Genomic DNA, 17,537 nt, shown 5'->3' with positions numbered 1-17,537 from the left:
CGCAAAGCACTATAGATATAATAATTATTGCACAAGCAAACTCTTAGTGTCTTTGGCTTGGCAGCCCGTGATAAATCAGGAAGAAGTTAAATACTGAAGATTTTTCTGGGGGGAGGGGTGATAAACTAGAGAGGGGCTCTATTTTTAGATTATACATGGAGTCAATCTGAATTATGTCAGTGACTATGCTAATCACTAAAACTGCTGTTTTGTAATTATAACCCTCAGTGATTACAATAATTCAAGAGGATGAAGTAGTTGCTTCAAAATTTCAAGGAGAAAAGGGAGATTACTTTTAATCAACATCCCTTATCTTGGTTTCCTTTTTTCCTACAAAGCAGTTATTCAATCAAAAGTCCTGCTCCAACAAGATCACTTATTTTTTTTTAAGTACGCTCCACACCCAACGTGGGACTTGAACTCACAAACCTGGGATCAAGAGTCACATGCTCTACTGACTGAGCCAGCCAGGTAACCCAAGATTACTTATTTATATTTAAAAATATAGGGCTGCCTGGGTGGCTCAGTCAGTTAACCATCCGACTCTTGGTCTCAGCTCAGGTCTTGATCTCAGGGTTGTGAGTTCAAGTGCCGTGTTGGGCTCCACGCTGGGCATGGAGTGTGTGTGTGTGCGTGTGTGTGTGTGTGTGTGTGTGTGTATGTTCAACTAAAGGAATAAGTATGTTCATTAGAATAAAATTAGTACTTTTTTCCCTATTAGTTTTATTTCTCATCAAACTGAAGCCCAGAGTTAACAAATAATGTTAATTTTCTCACCTATAAAATAATGTTAAATAGATATGGTTCTTTTAATCCATTAGTAAAATTAATAACCTTTTGAGAGTTTCAATTAGAAACCTGCATAAGACAAAGGATTTCTAGTTAACTGTTCGAAACACATAAAATTGGGTACGTAGAAGTATTACAATACCAAAGTTATAAAAGACATAGTAATGAGACTCTTAAAAAAAAAAGACGTTCTAAATTTTCAACAATCCCAATTATATTTTCAGTGCTTTCCGAATGACTACTCAGGTTACAAAACCAGGAGATCACAAGAATGTCTGCAATACAGAAACACTGATAATTCACACTAAGCCCAATTTCTACCCAAAAAACCCCTTGAATGTATATATATTAGTCCTTGCACTTTCTGATCTGTAATACTTTTATTAATAACTAAGTATAAGTTTGTTTTTCTTTTTAAGAAGAAATAAATCCCAAATGCAAGAGGGTTAAAAATGTCTAAGAAGGGTCCCTAGAGAGTTTTAATTCTTTATAGGAAAATATAACTTTGTCTTCTTCCAAAAGTTATCACTATCCTGTGGAAAAATGTTTTATTCAATTCAGTAACGTTATGAGATGATATGGGAAGAATGATTCTAAATAAAAAGGACCAGAGAAAGCTTTTTGGAAGCAAGAATATCTGTACTGCACCTTGAAGGATGGGTAGACCTTATTAGGCAAATGAAGGAAAGGCATTCCAGTCACAGGGAAATGGCTCAAGCAAAAGCAAGGAGGTAAGAATGCACAGAATGTATGCCCAGGACAAGCACACTGGGTTAGGAGTAGGAAAAGAGAAGTCTAAGAAGGTATTAAAGTGTTAGGGTCTGTGAATATGTATGTGGCCTTGTATTTCACCTTGCAATTTTTTCAACAAAGGAATAGCAAAGTCGGATCTGTGTTAGATAAACTGGCAGCAACAGATAGGGTAGAGGAGGGAGACAGAAGAAAGATAACTTCGAAAACTCCAGAAGCAACTACTGAATAGGAAGTTTTTTCTTGTCATCTCAAAACACCAAGCAAATTGCTTTGCACATAATTGATGCCCAACAAACTTTTTTAAATTTCTTGCCTGGGAAGAAGATAAGAACTAGGAAGCAGCAAAGAATCCTATACTAGTGAGAAAACTGGGCTTTAATACATATCTCCTCTACAGTAAAGAGTATATGCATGTAAATAACTCAGGAAAGTCTTAATTTTTACTGTTTTTATAAAGATGATTACAGGATATTGAAAATGTTATATGATTTATAAGGTACTGAAAGGAAGACAGCAGTCCTAAAAGGAAGACTGAAATATTTCTGCATAGTTCCCAATAAAACACAACACCTACAGGCATCTTAAAAGTGGATTATGTCCCTATAAATGGAATCCAGAGACCTGGAGGAGATTTAAACAGTTGCAGAGAAGCAACAGAGCATGTGCTCTGGGATCAGGCCACAGTTTGACTTGTTACATGATCTTGAGCTAGTTAAACTCTCAGAGCTGGTTTGGGCATAATGACCCTTATCCAACATGTGCTGTGATGATTCGAGATCCATTTTATAGAGCACTTAACCCAGTGCCTGGCTCTGGTACTTAACAAAAGTACTCAATAAAGTATAGTAGTAATAATGATAGTAGCTGTTACGACTTTTTTGAATGCCTATTAGATTTAGAATAGTCTAAATCTACATAGGTTTTTAATTTTCAAATTCCAGATAACTTAATCACAAAATTTTACCGTTTAGGTAAATCTTAGACATATTTTATGCTTAAGTACAAGGCCATTTAAAAAATTACTATAGCCTATCTTCGTTGTAATGAGCCTAGTACCAAGTCTGAGATTTACATTAAAATATAACATTTGTAACTGCATCATGTCTGATTTAATAACATTAGAAACTACAACTAGGGGCGCCTGGGTGGCTCAGTCGTTAAGCGTCTGCCCTCGGCTCAGGGCGTGATCCCAGCGTTTTGGGATCGAGCCCCACATCAGGCTCCTCCGCTGGGAGCCTGCTTCTTCCTCTCCCACTCCCCCTGCTTGTGTTCCCTCTCTCGCTGTCTCTCTCTCTCTCTCAAATAAATAAATAAAATCTTAAAAAAGAAAAAAAGAAAAAAAGAAACTACAACTAAACTGCTGACCTTAGCCAAAGAAGATTTTGGGGGAAACGCCTCTACAACAATACCATAGAACTTTTTACTTAGTATCTGCTCCAATCCTTATAAATAATAGCCAAAGAAGGAGCTTGCCAGAAGGAATCCATGGTAAGGTGCAAAGCCCTGTAAGTCTGAGACTGCCCTCACCGCACCCCCTCCTCACACACACCCAGGTCAATCAACAGTGATCGTCCCTTTGTTTAGAAGTAAGCAACGTAAGAACCAACCAAAGTTGTTTCTCGAATAGGGACAACCCAAGCAAAAATGGTCTTTATCGGAGGTAATCACAGTGGTGGTTATCAGGCCGGAAATCTTCAGGCACCCTTCTAAAGTGGCAGCTTGAAAATTCAGCTCGGTGGGTATGTTAACCCCACACACACCAAGAAAGACTCCAACTCAAGTCGACAGAAAGGAAAGCCAAGACGCTATTCCGTTTAACTCTGCGGCAGGGTTAAATTATGCATTAAGGCAAATAAAATTTCCATCCTTACTCGTTTTCTTTAACGGAGTTCAAATGGTACTAGTTAAAATGATCTAACTGGTTACCACTAAAACGAAGAAATTATAGATTTTCCACCGTTTTTTCTTCTTTTACTCTTCGAAGATGTTCTATAGATTATATAGATTTTCGGATATACGGCTTTCTTAACATCCTCTGCTTACTAAAACTTCTTGCAGCAACTCCGAATATCTACGGTAACTCGACAAGTCGGTGCCCCGAATTCATGAACTGAAATGTAAACGCAGGTGTCTGACAAACACTGCCGGCTTAAACAGCAAGGGCCTGCCTACAAGTGAAAGCTATCTGCCTCGGGTTAATTCCACGGCGATTCAGGTGTTTAATCCACTGTTACACTCAGAATACGTGAGGAGTCGCTGTGCCCTATCATACTTTTTATTTTTAAAAAGTTAGGGAACAAAGCTCTCAAACTTGACTCTCATTTAAAAATCTCGCAACAAGAAAGCAACTCGCACTTCAGCCAGCTGCTTGCTGCCCATCCCGCTTCGGGCTTCCTCACTCGGGTCCCCGCCGCCCACCCGAACAAAGCGGGCGGCCCCCACACCCGGGACACACAAGCTCCCTACCCAGCCCCACACATAACACACCTCTCCCCGTCAGCCCCCTCCGCGGGGCGCCCTCAGACGCCTCAGAACTTACCTCCCGCGGGCCGGCGAGCCCCGGGAGCGCGGCGGACGAGACGCAGCTGCAGCAGCGGCCGCCTCAGGCGACGGACAGAGGGCCGCAGCCCCTCCCCCAAGCGGGTCCGCGCGCCGGGGGCGCCTCGCCAGGCAGAGGCACCGCGGGAGGCAGGCGTGTGCCCCCGCCCCCGCTCGCCTCAGGTCACGTGGGCCAGAGCTCACGCGGCAGTCCTCGCCACCCCGGGGTCCCTCAGCGCCGCCGACCTCCACGGCTCCCCTCCTCTGCGCCTGCGCCCCAGCTCCAGGAGCGCCCATTCAAACCGACAACGCCCCGCGTCTTTCGGACCCGCCAATGGCCAGCGCGGGAGGCGGGGCGGTAGTCGGCGCCTCTTCCGCGGCGGTCCGGGGCGGGAGGGGCGCTGCGCGTCAGGTTTACGGGGACTCTGGGGGGCTCGGCCCCCGCTGTTCTGGGGTCTGTCCTCAACCAGCAAGTTGAAACTGCTTTCCTGCCCTCTGATTTCTTCTTCAGACACTGAAGGGTGGAGAGATAAATATCGTCCAGGCAGTGTTCAGAGAGGGTCTGGCCGCAGACCACTTTAAAAGATGGGCGCCCAGAACAAATGCGTCCTGCGCTTGGGGTTCGGTTCAGCCTAGAGAACGAGTTTCCCAAGCGTCATAGGCGGGATGTTTAAGAAAAAGGGCTCTGTGACAGGAACAGAGGGACTCGTGTCAAAGTCCGAACAAGGCAGCCTCAGTTCTTGCGGCCCTGTCACAATTCCGGCGTCTCCAGCTGTTAAGAAAGCAAACTTGTGCTGACTGCAGAGTTGCCAGTTCCCAGGAAATCTGGGTGGCACTTAGTTTCAGGCCGCTATATTCAGATACACTGGGAAAAGTCAGTTTTATTTCCATGCACCTTCTCCACACCAGGTTTAAGCAAAACATAGGTCTCGGTTGTTCACAAAAATACCAAGACTACAGACTCTCTGGGCTAAAGAATCGGATGAGTTAGATTATTTCTCAAATATTTCTCCACTGAAATAAAATTTAAATGTTTCTGCAGGTTTAAGGATGTGCTAGAGAAAACCCCACTTTGAGTATCTCTGTGAATGATGGCCATAACCAGTGATCAAGCAGCATTTCTCTTGTGTTATGGCAAATTGGTTAAAATAACAGCTTTGGCATCAAACTTGACCTGGATTTGAGTTACATCTTTGCCACTTATAGGCTGATTGACCTTGAAGGAGTTACCTATCCTCTTTAGCCTTAGTTTCCTCAACTGTAAAACACAGGTAATAAAAGTCATAGTTATGCTTCCGTGAGGTAAGTTTTGTTGAGGGGTTAAAATAGTGCCTGACTGCTTGATAAATGATACCTAGTATCATTATTATCAACTACTACCTTTAATATCAGGCACTTATAAACAACAACTGAATTAGATGGCTGTACCATTTCAGAGGTAGGTATTATAATTCCTTCTTACTCATAAATTTTTTTGGAATGTTGATAGGATGTTTTCCAATCAACATCCATTGTCCAAAATGAATCATTATGTCCCGCCTGCAAACCTTCTCTTAACGCATGTGACTTTCTATCACTGGTGTTAGTTATTTCCACCGTACTCAAGTTGAATTAGTTTTTAAATTATCTTTTAAAAGGCATAAATCAGATTATGTCACTCTCCTATTTGAAAGCCTTTGGTGATTTATCATTTGATTTAAAATAAAGTCTAAATTCCCTACCACAGCCCACAAAGCCCTAAGTCATCTTGCCCTACCCTCCTCTCTACTCTCCTGTATTTCCTTCTCCTCCTAGGTTACTTTGCTCCAAGTACACAGGACGTTCCTCCATCCCTAGAATAGACCAAGCCTCAGGGTTGTCTCAGGGCCTTCTCCCTGGCAATTCCCCCTGCCAAATTTTTTTTCCCTCAGGCCCTTTAAATGTCTGGCTACTTGTCAGCCCTCAACTTTCAGCTTATTCATGACAGTATTTAGCAAGTATTTATTAAGTTTCTGCTATGTGTCAGGAACTGTTCTAGGTGCTGGGAATATAGTAATGAGCAAGAGGGGGGGCACAGCCCCTGCTTTCATGGAGTTCAATAAAAATAAATAATAAGAAAAATATCAGGTTGTGGCAGGTGCCATGCAGAGAATTCAAACGGGGGTGATGTGAGAGTGAATGACTGAAAGACAACTTTACATTGAGGGTCAAGGTAAGAAAGGCCACTTTGAGAAGACAGTATTCAAACCAAGACTTTAATTATAAGGAGCCAACTTTTAAGCAAAGCTCAGGGAAGAGAACATTAGGCAAAGGGAACAGCTAATGCAAAGGCCTGTGAGGGCAAGCTTTGTGGGTTTGAGAAACTGGAAAAAGACCATGCTGGCTTAAGTGAGGCGAGGTAGGGAAGAACATACAGGGTGAAGTCACACCAGATCATGTAGACCTTTGTAAGCAAGGACAATGAGTTTGGGGTTTATTTTGTAAATGTTAGAGTAGCCAGAGGAAGATTTTAAACATGGGAGTAACTTCATTTGTTACCAGAATTTCAGATATTCTATAAGATAATTAGCCCAGACTCTTCACAAACATCATTGTCATGAAAAACAAACCAACCAAAAAAGGTACATGAATCTTGTGGAGTCCTAAATCAGAGAGAGAGAGAATGGGAGAAAGACTGTAAAAGACATTTAAGAAACAACTGGGGAAATTTGAATATAGATAATATATTAGACAGTATTATAGAATTACTGTTAATTTTCCTGGAGGTGACATGGAATTATGGTTACATAGGGGAAATTTTTTCATTTTTAGGAGATGCAAGCTGCAGTATATAAGAATAAAAAACATGACTTCTGCAACTTACATGCAAATCGTTCAGCAAAAGACAGAGAAAGGAGAGAAATGCAAACTAAATATTAACAATTAGCCCTAGGTGAAGATATATCTCTTATTCTTGTACTACTATACTATTCATGTATTATTATTTTACTTTTTCTAGAAATGTGGAATTTTTCAGAATAAAAAGTAGGGAAGAAAATCACTCTGTAGATTTCCGTGTCTGAAAGTAATAACCCAGATACCCGGTTTGACTCTCACTGAAAACAACTTAAAATGTTTTCAAATATTTTTTAAAAAATAGAAAATTTATCCATGACCTAGCATTCAAGTAAGGATTATTCAGAAGTTAGGAACTAGGGAAATAGATAAGCAGTTGAACTTTAGTTCTCACGGTTCTCATGAGACATGGAAAAAAGAAACCAGGCCAGGTCCTACCAAGATGAGGACTCTTATTAATAAGAGACTCCACACATAAGCCAGGATCTCCCAAAGTCCTCGCCAACCTCTTAACAGAAGACAAAAGAAAATTGGCTGTAATCATCCTTAGCATAGAATAGAGGAGGAAATATCTCCTGATACTTTGTGTGTGTTTTGTTTTGTTTCTTTGTTTTTTTTACAAAAGGCAATAATCTGCTCTACCTGGCTTGTCTGAAACTCAAGCACATAATTTACTTTAAAGTGGTTTCAGGTTGATGGTGCCCCTAGGCAACTGGCAAGGGTAAACCAAATCACCTCTAGAGACTGAATGTTTGTATTTCCCCAAAACTGATATGTATAAGCCTAATTCCTGTTGTGACAGTATAGGGAGATAGGGCCTTTGATTAGGTCAAGGGGGTGGAGCACTCATGAATGATATTAGTGCCCTTATAAACAAGACCCAAGGAGCAGCCTCACACACAGGGATACAGCCCTCTAAGAACCAAGAAATGGGCCCTCCCTAGACACAATCTGCTGGCACCTTGATTTTGGACTTCCCAGCTTCCAGACCTGTGAGGAATAAATGTTTTGTTTAACTAATCCAGTTTGCGGTATTTTGTCAGCTCAAGTCGACTAAGACAACAACTTGATCCAAACTCCCAAAATTTACATAGCAAAAGTTCCAAGAAATATGAACTCTCAGTCAAATTACAAATCATACAAAAAAACAAAGCATCTTATACAAGAATTAGCAGGGGGGAAAAAATGACAAAATCAAACTCATAAAAGATTTTGAAATTGGAATTACTAGTCATAGAGTATAAATATGTTTAATAGGTTTACAGCAGTAAAATAAAAGATTAAAGATATAAATAAAGAGCAACGCTCTGCCAAAAATGAACAGGCAGGTTTTAAAAAGCATTAAAGAAAACCTTATAGACTAAAAAAAAAAAAAAAANAAAAAAAAAAAAAAAAAAAAAAAAAAAAGACACATAATAATTAGAATTTAAAAGTCAACAGGCAGGGGGTACCTGGGTGGCTCAGTCAGTTAAGCATCCAACTCTTTTTTTTTTTTTTCTTTTTTAAGATTTTACTTATTTATTTGAGAGAGAGAGAGAGGGAGAGAGTGCACAAGCAGGGGGAAAGGGGCATAGGGAGAGAGAGAGGGAGAAGCAGACCCCTTCTGAGCAGGGAGCCCAATGTGGGGCTTGATCCCAGGACCCTAAGAGCATGACCTGAACCATAGTCAGACACTTAACTGACCAGGCCACCCAGGGCACCCCGGCATCCAACTCTTGATTTCAGTTCAGATCATGGTCTCAGGGTCGTGAGATTGAGCCCCACTTCAGGCTCTCTGCTGGTTGTGGAACCTGCTTAAGATTATCTCTCTCCCTCTGCCCGCCCCCCCCCCCCCCCCCCGCCCCCCCCCTTNCCCCCCCCCCAGTTTGCTCTTGTGCTTTCTGTCTAAAAAAAAGTCAATGGTCAGGTTTAAAAGCAGATTAGACATGCTGAAGAGAAAATTAGCAAACCAGAAGATAGAACCAAATTGATTTTTTCATATAAAAGAGAAACATGGAGGATAGAGGGAGATCTAACATGCGTCTAATTGAAATTCTAGAATGAGAAGAAAATGGACAATACTTTAGGAAAGATTTTAAAACGAGAAAAAGAAAAAAGATATTTACACATAAGATAATGAAAATGCAGAGCACCAAAAACAAAGAAGTAACTTTACAACCAGTGCAAACGAAAGGGCTGACTACCTCCAATGAAACAACACTCAGCTGACAGGTGACTTTGTAACTGTAAAAATATAAGCCAGAAAAATGTACTGAGAGAAAATGACTGTCAACCTAGAATTATTTAACCAGTGGAAATATCTTCTAAAAATGAGGGTGAAATAGAGGCATTTTTAGGTAAACAAAAACTGATTTTGCCATCACAGACCCTCACTAATGAAGTTATAAAGGTTATCTTTCAAGGAGAAGGAAAATGATCTTATATGGATAAAGATGCAAAAAGGAGGTGATGACCACAGTAAGTGGTAAATATGTGCATACCACTATTAACTGATGTCATTGCTCTTTCTCACTTTGTAAATTCACTCATTCATCTATTCAAGAACACATGTGTTTAAGTACCTATTATGTGCTAAACACTGCCTTGGGTGCTAGGGACATAGCATAACCTGAGCCAAAGGCAGATACTTAACTGACTGAGCTACCCAGGTGCCCCTGTTTTGTTTTTAAGATAAAGCTACAGTGGCTGGACTTTCCTCTGAGTTATAAATGACACCATTAAATCAAGGCAAATTTGAATAATCAAGGAGAAACACTTGTTTCTTCCCTTTTCAAAAAAGTCTTGTAAGAGAATAACAGTGCTGCCTTCACTGAAACCAAGTCAGAATGTTAGGTATAGAAGTTCCTCAGGAAGGATGTGGACTTGATAGCTCCAGCTTTTGGAATAAAAGAGGAAAAAAAAATGAGGGGGAAAGAGCTTTCCAAAGAAATACCTAAGAAAAGGGACATGGGAAAGAGACCTCAAAATTGAGGGGGAACAGCCTATTAACAGATTTAATCTTCCATTGGAAATGTAGAATGACTTGATAGGGGTGCCTGTGTGGCTCAGTTTGTTAAACATCCAACTCTTGGTTTTGGCTCAGGTCATGATCTCAGGGTCCTGAGATCGCGCTCCCTGTCAGGCTCCATGCTCAGTGGGGAGTCTGCTTCTCTCCTTCTCCCTCTACCTCTGCCCCTCTCTCCTCTTGAAAGAAAGAAAAAGAAAGAAAGAAAGAAAGAAAGAAAGAAAGAAAGAAAGAGAAAGAAAGAAAGAAATCTTTAAAAAAAAGATTTAAAAAAAGAAATGTAGAATAACTTAATAAATAATAACTAAGAGTTACTGATGCTAACAGTACTACCAGCACTGTTCTAAGCATTTATGTGTTCAAGGATTATACCTGGACCCTCACTGGTAATAGGGACTAAATGAATTATTATGTGTAAGATGTTTAAGACAATGCCTTATGCATAATAAGTACAAGATACTATTATTTTAATATTTATTCTTTACAACAAACCTGTGACATAGGTACTAATAGCATACTCATTTTATAGAATCTTAGGTTGGTTTCCTAGAAGCAGATCCTGAAACAAGAATTAAATATACATGATTATTGAGGAAGGGCTTTTCAGGATGACCCTGTAAGGAAAAGAGTGAAACAGGATAGGAAAGAGAAAAGGGCCAAGTAAGAATGGATCTTGGAAAATCTTAGCCTTGGTCTGATTCATACAGGGAGGTCTCTAGAGTCTAGAGCATAAACCATAAAATTAGCCTGCTCTTTACAGAAGAGTGGCAGCTTTTTGTATCCCTGTGTTGGGATGAGGTAGGGTATAACTTCCCCAGCTCCCTGTAGTACAAACTCTACGGAAGAACAGCTGTAATCCTTACTAGCCCCAGGTAACTCACAGGTCTGGGAGATGAGGGTACTGGTGAGTAAAGGGTATCTGGACAGGGCACCTAAGCAGCATATACCACAGCTGGTAAATGGCAGAGCCAGTCTGTCTCAGGAGCCATGCTTTTCACCTATCCCTATATTGCCTCTTATAGAGTCAAAAGGAAAATGATGAATGGAGACATATGCAACAGACGAAGGGTTAATACTAAATACTTAGGTTTTAAAGAGCTCTTACAATGAAACAACCCAATAACAACAACAAAAAAATGGCAACAACCCAATAGAAAGGCAAAGGACAAGGACTAGCACTTTACAATGGAGTTTTAAAAGACCACAATCAGCCCACATATGAACTTCAGCTTCACTAGTTTTTAAATATATTCAATTTAAGACAATAGGATACCATTTTTGCCTACCAGATTGTAGATGAAAAAGAATGATAATATTCAATGTTGGTGAGGATATGATGAAATTAATCCTCTCACATGTTGCTGTTGGGGCTAGAAATTGGTACAACCATTTCAAAGGGAGATTTTATAATATATAGCAAAAGCTTCAGTATCTCTTGACCAAATAATTCCATTTTTAAGGACTCTACTTACATATATGATCAGACAAGTGTGCAAAATAAATGTGCCAGATGTTCATCACACTTGTCACACAATCATTTGTAATATAGAAACATCAGATACAACTTACATGACAAGAGATTAGTGAAAACAGTACTTGCTCATTCATACAATGAAATATTACACAGCCATTAAAAATGATGGCTTAATACACGTTCTACATAGGGAATGACCATATACAAAACCATTCCTTCAAGTTTAGGAGAAGTAGCTGTTCTGCCTAATTCATAGAAACAAACACAGAACATCAAGCAAAATGAAGAGACAGAGGAATATGCTCCAAATGAAAGAGGAAGATAAAACATTTTTTAAAAAGAGCTAAATGAAACAGAGATAACCAACCAACACAAAGAGTTCAAAGTAATGGTCATAAAGATGCTCACTGGACTGGAGAAATGAGTGGATAAATGCAGTGAGAACTTCAACAAAGAGATAAAAAATATAAAAAAAAGAACCAATAAGAATTAAAGCATACAATAACTGAAATGAAAAATACATTAGAGGAAATCAGTTGTAGATTGGAGGATACAGAAGAACAGATCAGTGATCTGGAAGACAGGGTAATGGGAAGCACCCAAACTGGACAGCAAAAAAGGAAAAAGAACAAAAAACAAGGAGGATAGGTTAGAGGATCTCTTGGATAACATCAAGTGAACAAACATTTGCATTATATGGGTGCCAGAAGGCAAAAAGGGAAAGAATGCAGAAAACTTATCTGAAGGAATAATAGCTTAGAACTTCCCTAACCTGGGGAAGAGAAGAGATATCAGGGCTCAGGAAGCACAGAGAGTTCCAAACAAGATGAACCCAAGGAGATCCACACCCCAACATATAACAATTAAAAAATATAACTACAAAATTAGTTAAGGGGACTCACAAAATAAGATGTGAAATATGACAACATATATATAATATGTGGCAAGGGGAGTAAAAATGTAGTTCTTTTAGAATGTGTTTGACTTTAAGTGACCATCAACTTAATACAGACTACTATATACGTAGGATGTTATGTATAAACCTCATGGTAACCACAAACCAAAAGCCAATAATAGATACCCTAAAAATAAAGAGGAAGAGAGCCAAGTATAACACTAAAGAAAGTCATCAATTACAAGGAAAGAGAGCAAGAGAAGAAAAAAGGGACAGGAAACTACAAAAACAACCAAAAAACAATTAACAAAATGGCAATAAGTACATACCTATCAATAATTACTTTAAATGTAAATGGTCTAAATTCTCCAGTCAAAAGACATAGGGTGATGGCAGGGATGAAAAAATAAGACCCACCTACCCACCTATATGCTGCATGCAAGAGATTTAGTTCAGACCTAAAAACATCTACAGACTGAAAGTGAAGGGATAGAAAAAGATATTCCATGTGAATGGAAGAAGGAAAAAAAAAAAAAAAGAGCCAGGGTAGCAATACTTACATCATACAAAATGAACTTTATTTTTTATTTTCATTTAATTTTTTGACATTTTTAAAATTTAAATTCAATTAACATATAAAATGAACTTTAAAACAAAGACTGCAGGGGCATCTGGATGGCTCAGTTGGTTAAGTGCCTAACTCTTGATTTCGGCTGAGGTCATGATCTCAGGATCATGAGATTGAGCCCCACATAGGTGCCCTGCTGAGTGCGGAGTCTGCTTGAGATTCTCTTTCTCCCTCTCCCTCTGCCTTGCCCCCTGCTCGCACTTGCTCTCAAATAAACAAATAAATCTTAAAAAAAGAAGATTCTCTCTCGCCTCTCTGCCCACACTCTCTCTTAAAAAAAAAAAAAGAAAGAAAAAACCCCCAAAGACTGCAGCAAGAGACAAATAAGGGTATTACATAGTGATCAATCCAATAAGAGGATATAACAACTGTAAATCTGCACCCAACATTGGAGCATCCAAATACATAAAGCAAATATTAATACACATAAAGGGAAAAATTGACAGTAATACAATAATAGTAGGGGACTTTAACACCACACTTACATCAATGAATAGATTATCCAGGCAGAAAAACCAATAAGAGGGGCGCCTGGGTGGCACAGCGGTTCAGCTTCTGCCTTCGGCTCAGGGCGTGATCCTGGCATTATGGCATCGAGCCCCACATCAGGCTCCTCTGCTATGAGCCTGCTTCTTCCTCTCCCACTCCCCCTGCTTGTGTTCCCTCTCTCACTGGCTGTCTCTATCTCTGTCAAATAAATAAAATCTTTAAAAAAAAAAAAAAGAAAAAAACCAATAAGAAAACTATGTCTTTGAATGACATAATAGATCAGATGGACTTAACAAATATACACAGAACACTGCCTTAAAAAAAAAAACCCAAAAAAACCCAAAAAACAAAACCAGAATACACATTCTTTTCAAGTGCACATGGAAGACTCTCCAGGATAGATCATGTTAGGTGACAATACAAGTCTCAATAAATTTAAGGAGCTTTAAATCATATCAAGACTCTTTTCTCACCACAATGGTATGAAACTACAAACCAATCACAAGAAAAAAACTGGAAATAACACAAAACACATGAAGGCTAAACAGCATGCTACTAAACAAACAATGAGTCCATGAAGAAATCAAAGGAAATTAAAAAATACGAGGAGACAAATGAAAATGAAAACACAACAGTCCAAAATCTTTGGGATGCAGCAAAAGCAGATCTCAGAATGAAATTTATAGTGATACAAGCGTACATCAAGAAACAAAATCTTAAACAATCTAACCTTACACATAGAGGAACTAGAAAAAGAAGACCAAACCCCAAAGTTACTAAAAGGAAGGAAATGATAAAGATCAGAGCAGAATTAGGGGCTGCCAGTTGGCTCAGTTGGTTAGGCATCTGACTCTTGATTTTGACTCAGGTCATGATCTCAGGGTTGTGAGATGGAGCCCTGTGTTGGGCTTTGCACTCAATGGGGAGTCTGCTTGAGAATCTCTCCCTCTGCCCCTCCCCCCTCAAATAAATAAAAATAAATCCTTTAAAAAAAAACAGATCAGAGCAGAATTAAATGAAACACACACACACACACACACACACAGGCAAGATCAATGAAATCATGATCTAGCTCTTTGAAAAGAAACAAAATTGATAAATATTTAGCAAGATTCATCAAGAAAAGAAGAGATGACCTGAAAAAATAAAATCAGAAATGAAAAAGGAGACATAACAAACAACACAACAGAAGTACAAAAGATTATAAGAGACTATAATGAAAAATTATATGCCAACAAAATGGGCAGCCTAGAAGAAATGTATAGATTCCTAGAGGCATATAATCTTCTAAAACTGAATGAGGAAGATGTAGAAAATTTGAATAGACTGATTACTAGTAATGAAATTGAATTGGTAATCAAAAAACTCCCCACAAACAAAAGACATTCTACACTCATGGATTAGAAGAGTTAATATTGTTAAAATGTCCATATTACCCACAGCAACCTACAGATTCAATGCAATCCCCATCAAAATACCAATAGCATTTTTCACAGAACTAGAATAAATAATCCTAAAATGTGTATGGAACCTCGAAAGACCCTGAATAGCCAAAGCAATACTGAGAAAGAAGAATAAAGCTGGAGGTATCACAATCCCAGATTTCAAGATATACTACAAAGCTGGAATAATCCAAACAGTATGGTACTAGCACAAAAATAGATAAATAGATCAATGATACAGAATAGAGAGCCCAGAAATAAACCTATGCTTATATATGGCAAATTAATCTCCAATGAAGGAGGCAAGAATGTGCAATAGGGAAAAGACAGTCTATTCAATAAATGGTGCTGGGAAAATTGAACAGCTACATGTAAAAGAATAAAATTGGATCACTTTCATAGACCATATATAAAAACAAACTAAAAATGGATTAAAGACCTAAATGTGAGACCCCAAACAATAAAACTCCAGAAAGAAAATATAGGCAGTAATCTCTTTGATGTCAATCTTAGCAACATTTTTCTAGATATGTCACTTTAGACAAGGGAAACAAAAGCAAAAATAAGCTATTGGGACTACACCAAAATGAAAAGCTTTTTGCACAGAGAAGGAAACCATCAATAAGACAAAAAGGCAACCGACCAAATGGGAGAAGATATTTGCAAATGATATATCCAATAAGGGATTACTATCCAAAATATACAAAGAACTTATACAACTCATGATCAAAAAACCAAATAATCTAATTAAAAATGAGTAGAGGAACTGAATAGACATTTTTTTCCAAGAAAGACATACAGATGGCCAACAGACACATGAAAAAATGCTCAACATCACTAATCCTCAGGGAATTTCAAATCAAAACCACATGAGATATTACCTCACATGAGTCAGAATGGCTAATATCAAAAAGACAAGAAATAAGAAGTGTTGGTGAGGATATAGAGAAAAAGGAACACTTGGGCACTGTTGGGGGAATGTAAAGTGGAGCAGTCACTGTGGAAAACAACAGTATGGTGGTTCCTCAAATTAAAAATAGAAATACCATATGCTCCAGTAATTCCACTACTGGGTATTTACCCAAAGAAAATGAAAACACTAGTTTAAAAAGATATATGTACCCCTATGTTTATTTCAGCATTATTTGCAATAGCCAAGACATGGAAGCAACCCAAGTGTCCATCAACAGATGAATGGATAAGGAAGATATTTTGTATATATATTATATATATGTATAATATATATAAAACATAGATATAGATACATATGGAGAGATAAATATCTTTATATTTATGGAGAAAGAGAGAGAATATTACTCAGCTATAAAAAATATGGGTCTCCCGGGTAGCTCAATCAGTTAAACATCTGACTCTTGATTTCAGCTCAGGTCATGTTCTCAGGGTTGTGGGATCAAGACCTGTGTCAGGCTCCACGCTCAGTGCAGAGTCTGCTTGAGATTCTCTCCCTCTCCCTCTGCCCCTCCCCCACTCTCTCGCTCTCAAATAAATAAATAAAAATTAGATCTTGCCATTTGCAACAACATGGATAGATCTAGAGAGTATTGTGCTAAGTCAAAGAAGTCAGAAAGAGAAAAATACCATATGATTTCACTTATATGTGGAATCTAAAAAAAAAAACCAAAAAACAAATGAATAAACAAACAAACAAAGCAGAAATAGATCCATGAATTCAGAAAACAAACCGGTGGTTGCCGGAAGGAAGGGGAGTTATTGAGCAAAAAGGGTTAAACTGAGTGGGAGGTACAGGCTTCCTTTTATGGAATGAATAAGGGATGAAAGGTACAGCATAGGGAATATAGTTAAGGTATTATTATAGGGTTGTATTGTAACATTTGGTAGTTATACTTGCAGGGAGAACGCCATAATATATAGAGTTGTTGGAATCACTGTGTTGTACATTTGAAAACGTAATATTGTGTGTCAACTATACTTAAAAAAAAATGGCTTAGATGTATACCGGTTGACATAGATACAATATATTGGATTGAGTTCTATAAGGAGCCCTTTATAAAATACTATAAATATTAACATTTTCTAACACATTTCACAATGACCATGTATCACTTTTTGTAATAAGAAAAAACTAATCATATTGTGGTAATAGATAAATGAGCAAAGGACTGAGATAATTCATAAATGAAAAAATAAAAGAGACCAATAAATATATGAAAAATGTCCAACCTTACCAGTCATCAAGTGCTGCAAATTAAAACAACATTGAAATACCTTTTTGTAATCTACAAAGATTTTTTTTTAATGTTTCTGTTCAGTGTTACAGAGCATGTCGAAGTCTCATTGCCATATAGCTGGTGAGAAAATATGCTTGTACAGACTTTTTGAAATCAATATTAGGAAAGTTAAAATTCTTATACTTATAAAATTGTTATACTTTCCCACCTAAGAATTTATCCCAAGGAAATGATTTAAAATGTAGGTAAGGATGTCTACTGTTATGTCATTTAAAAATACTGAAAATGGGATACAATCTAAATGTCTGTTGTTAGGAAAAGGATTGATTACAGTGTAGCCATGCACTGGATAGAACTATTAAAAATAGACAATTATTTAAAAGTATAAGAACATGAGGAAATGTTCTTTATGTTCACTGAAAAAATGCATGTTGCAGAATTGCTTATTTATTATGATCCCAACTATGGAAAACATGTTTAATAGACAGTAGAAAGAATTAT

The 17,537-nt window shown here is 38.3% G+C and overlaps 1 protein-coding gene across 6 annotated transcripts in view; it reads right to left on the bottom strand.

The window, feature by feature from the left end:
- GPSM2 (G protein signaling modulator 2) overlaps window positions 1–17,537 on the bottom strand; it is a 90,187-nt gene that overhangs the window by 58,119 nt on the left and 14,531 nt on the right. The window contains exon 1 of one of the 6 annotated variants that reach the window (XM_011224955.3): window positions 4,082–4,392. The exons of 4 other annotated variants lie outside the window; for them this stretch is intronic. In XM_011224955.3, coding sequence (XP_011223257.2) covers window positions 4,082–4,377 — 296 coding nt within the window. In that variant the 5' untranslated portion in view covers window positions 4,378–4,392. Of the gene's footprint in view, window positions 1–4,081; window positions 4,393–17,537 lie in introns of those variants that run through there. One more of the 6 variants, XM_002919195.4, reaches the window with a different exon arrangement.

The sequence above is a fragment of the Ailuropoda melanoleuca genome, chromosome 2 (genome assembly GCF_002007445.2).
Source record: "Ailuropoda melanoleuca isolate Jingjing chromosome 2, ASM200744v2, whole genome shotgun sequence".
NCBI classification, from domain to species: domain Eukaryota; kingdom Metazoa; phylum Chordata; class Mammalia; order Carnivora; family Ursidae; genus Ailuropoda; species Ailuropoda melanoleuca.
The sequence above is the reverse complement of the archived record's forward strand: the minus strand, read 5'-3'. Positions and strand labels throughout refer to the sequence as shown.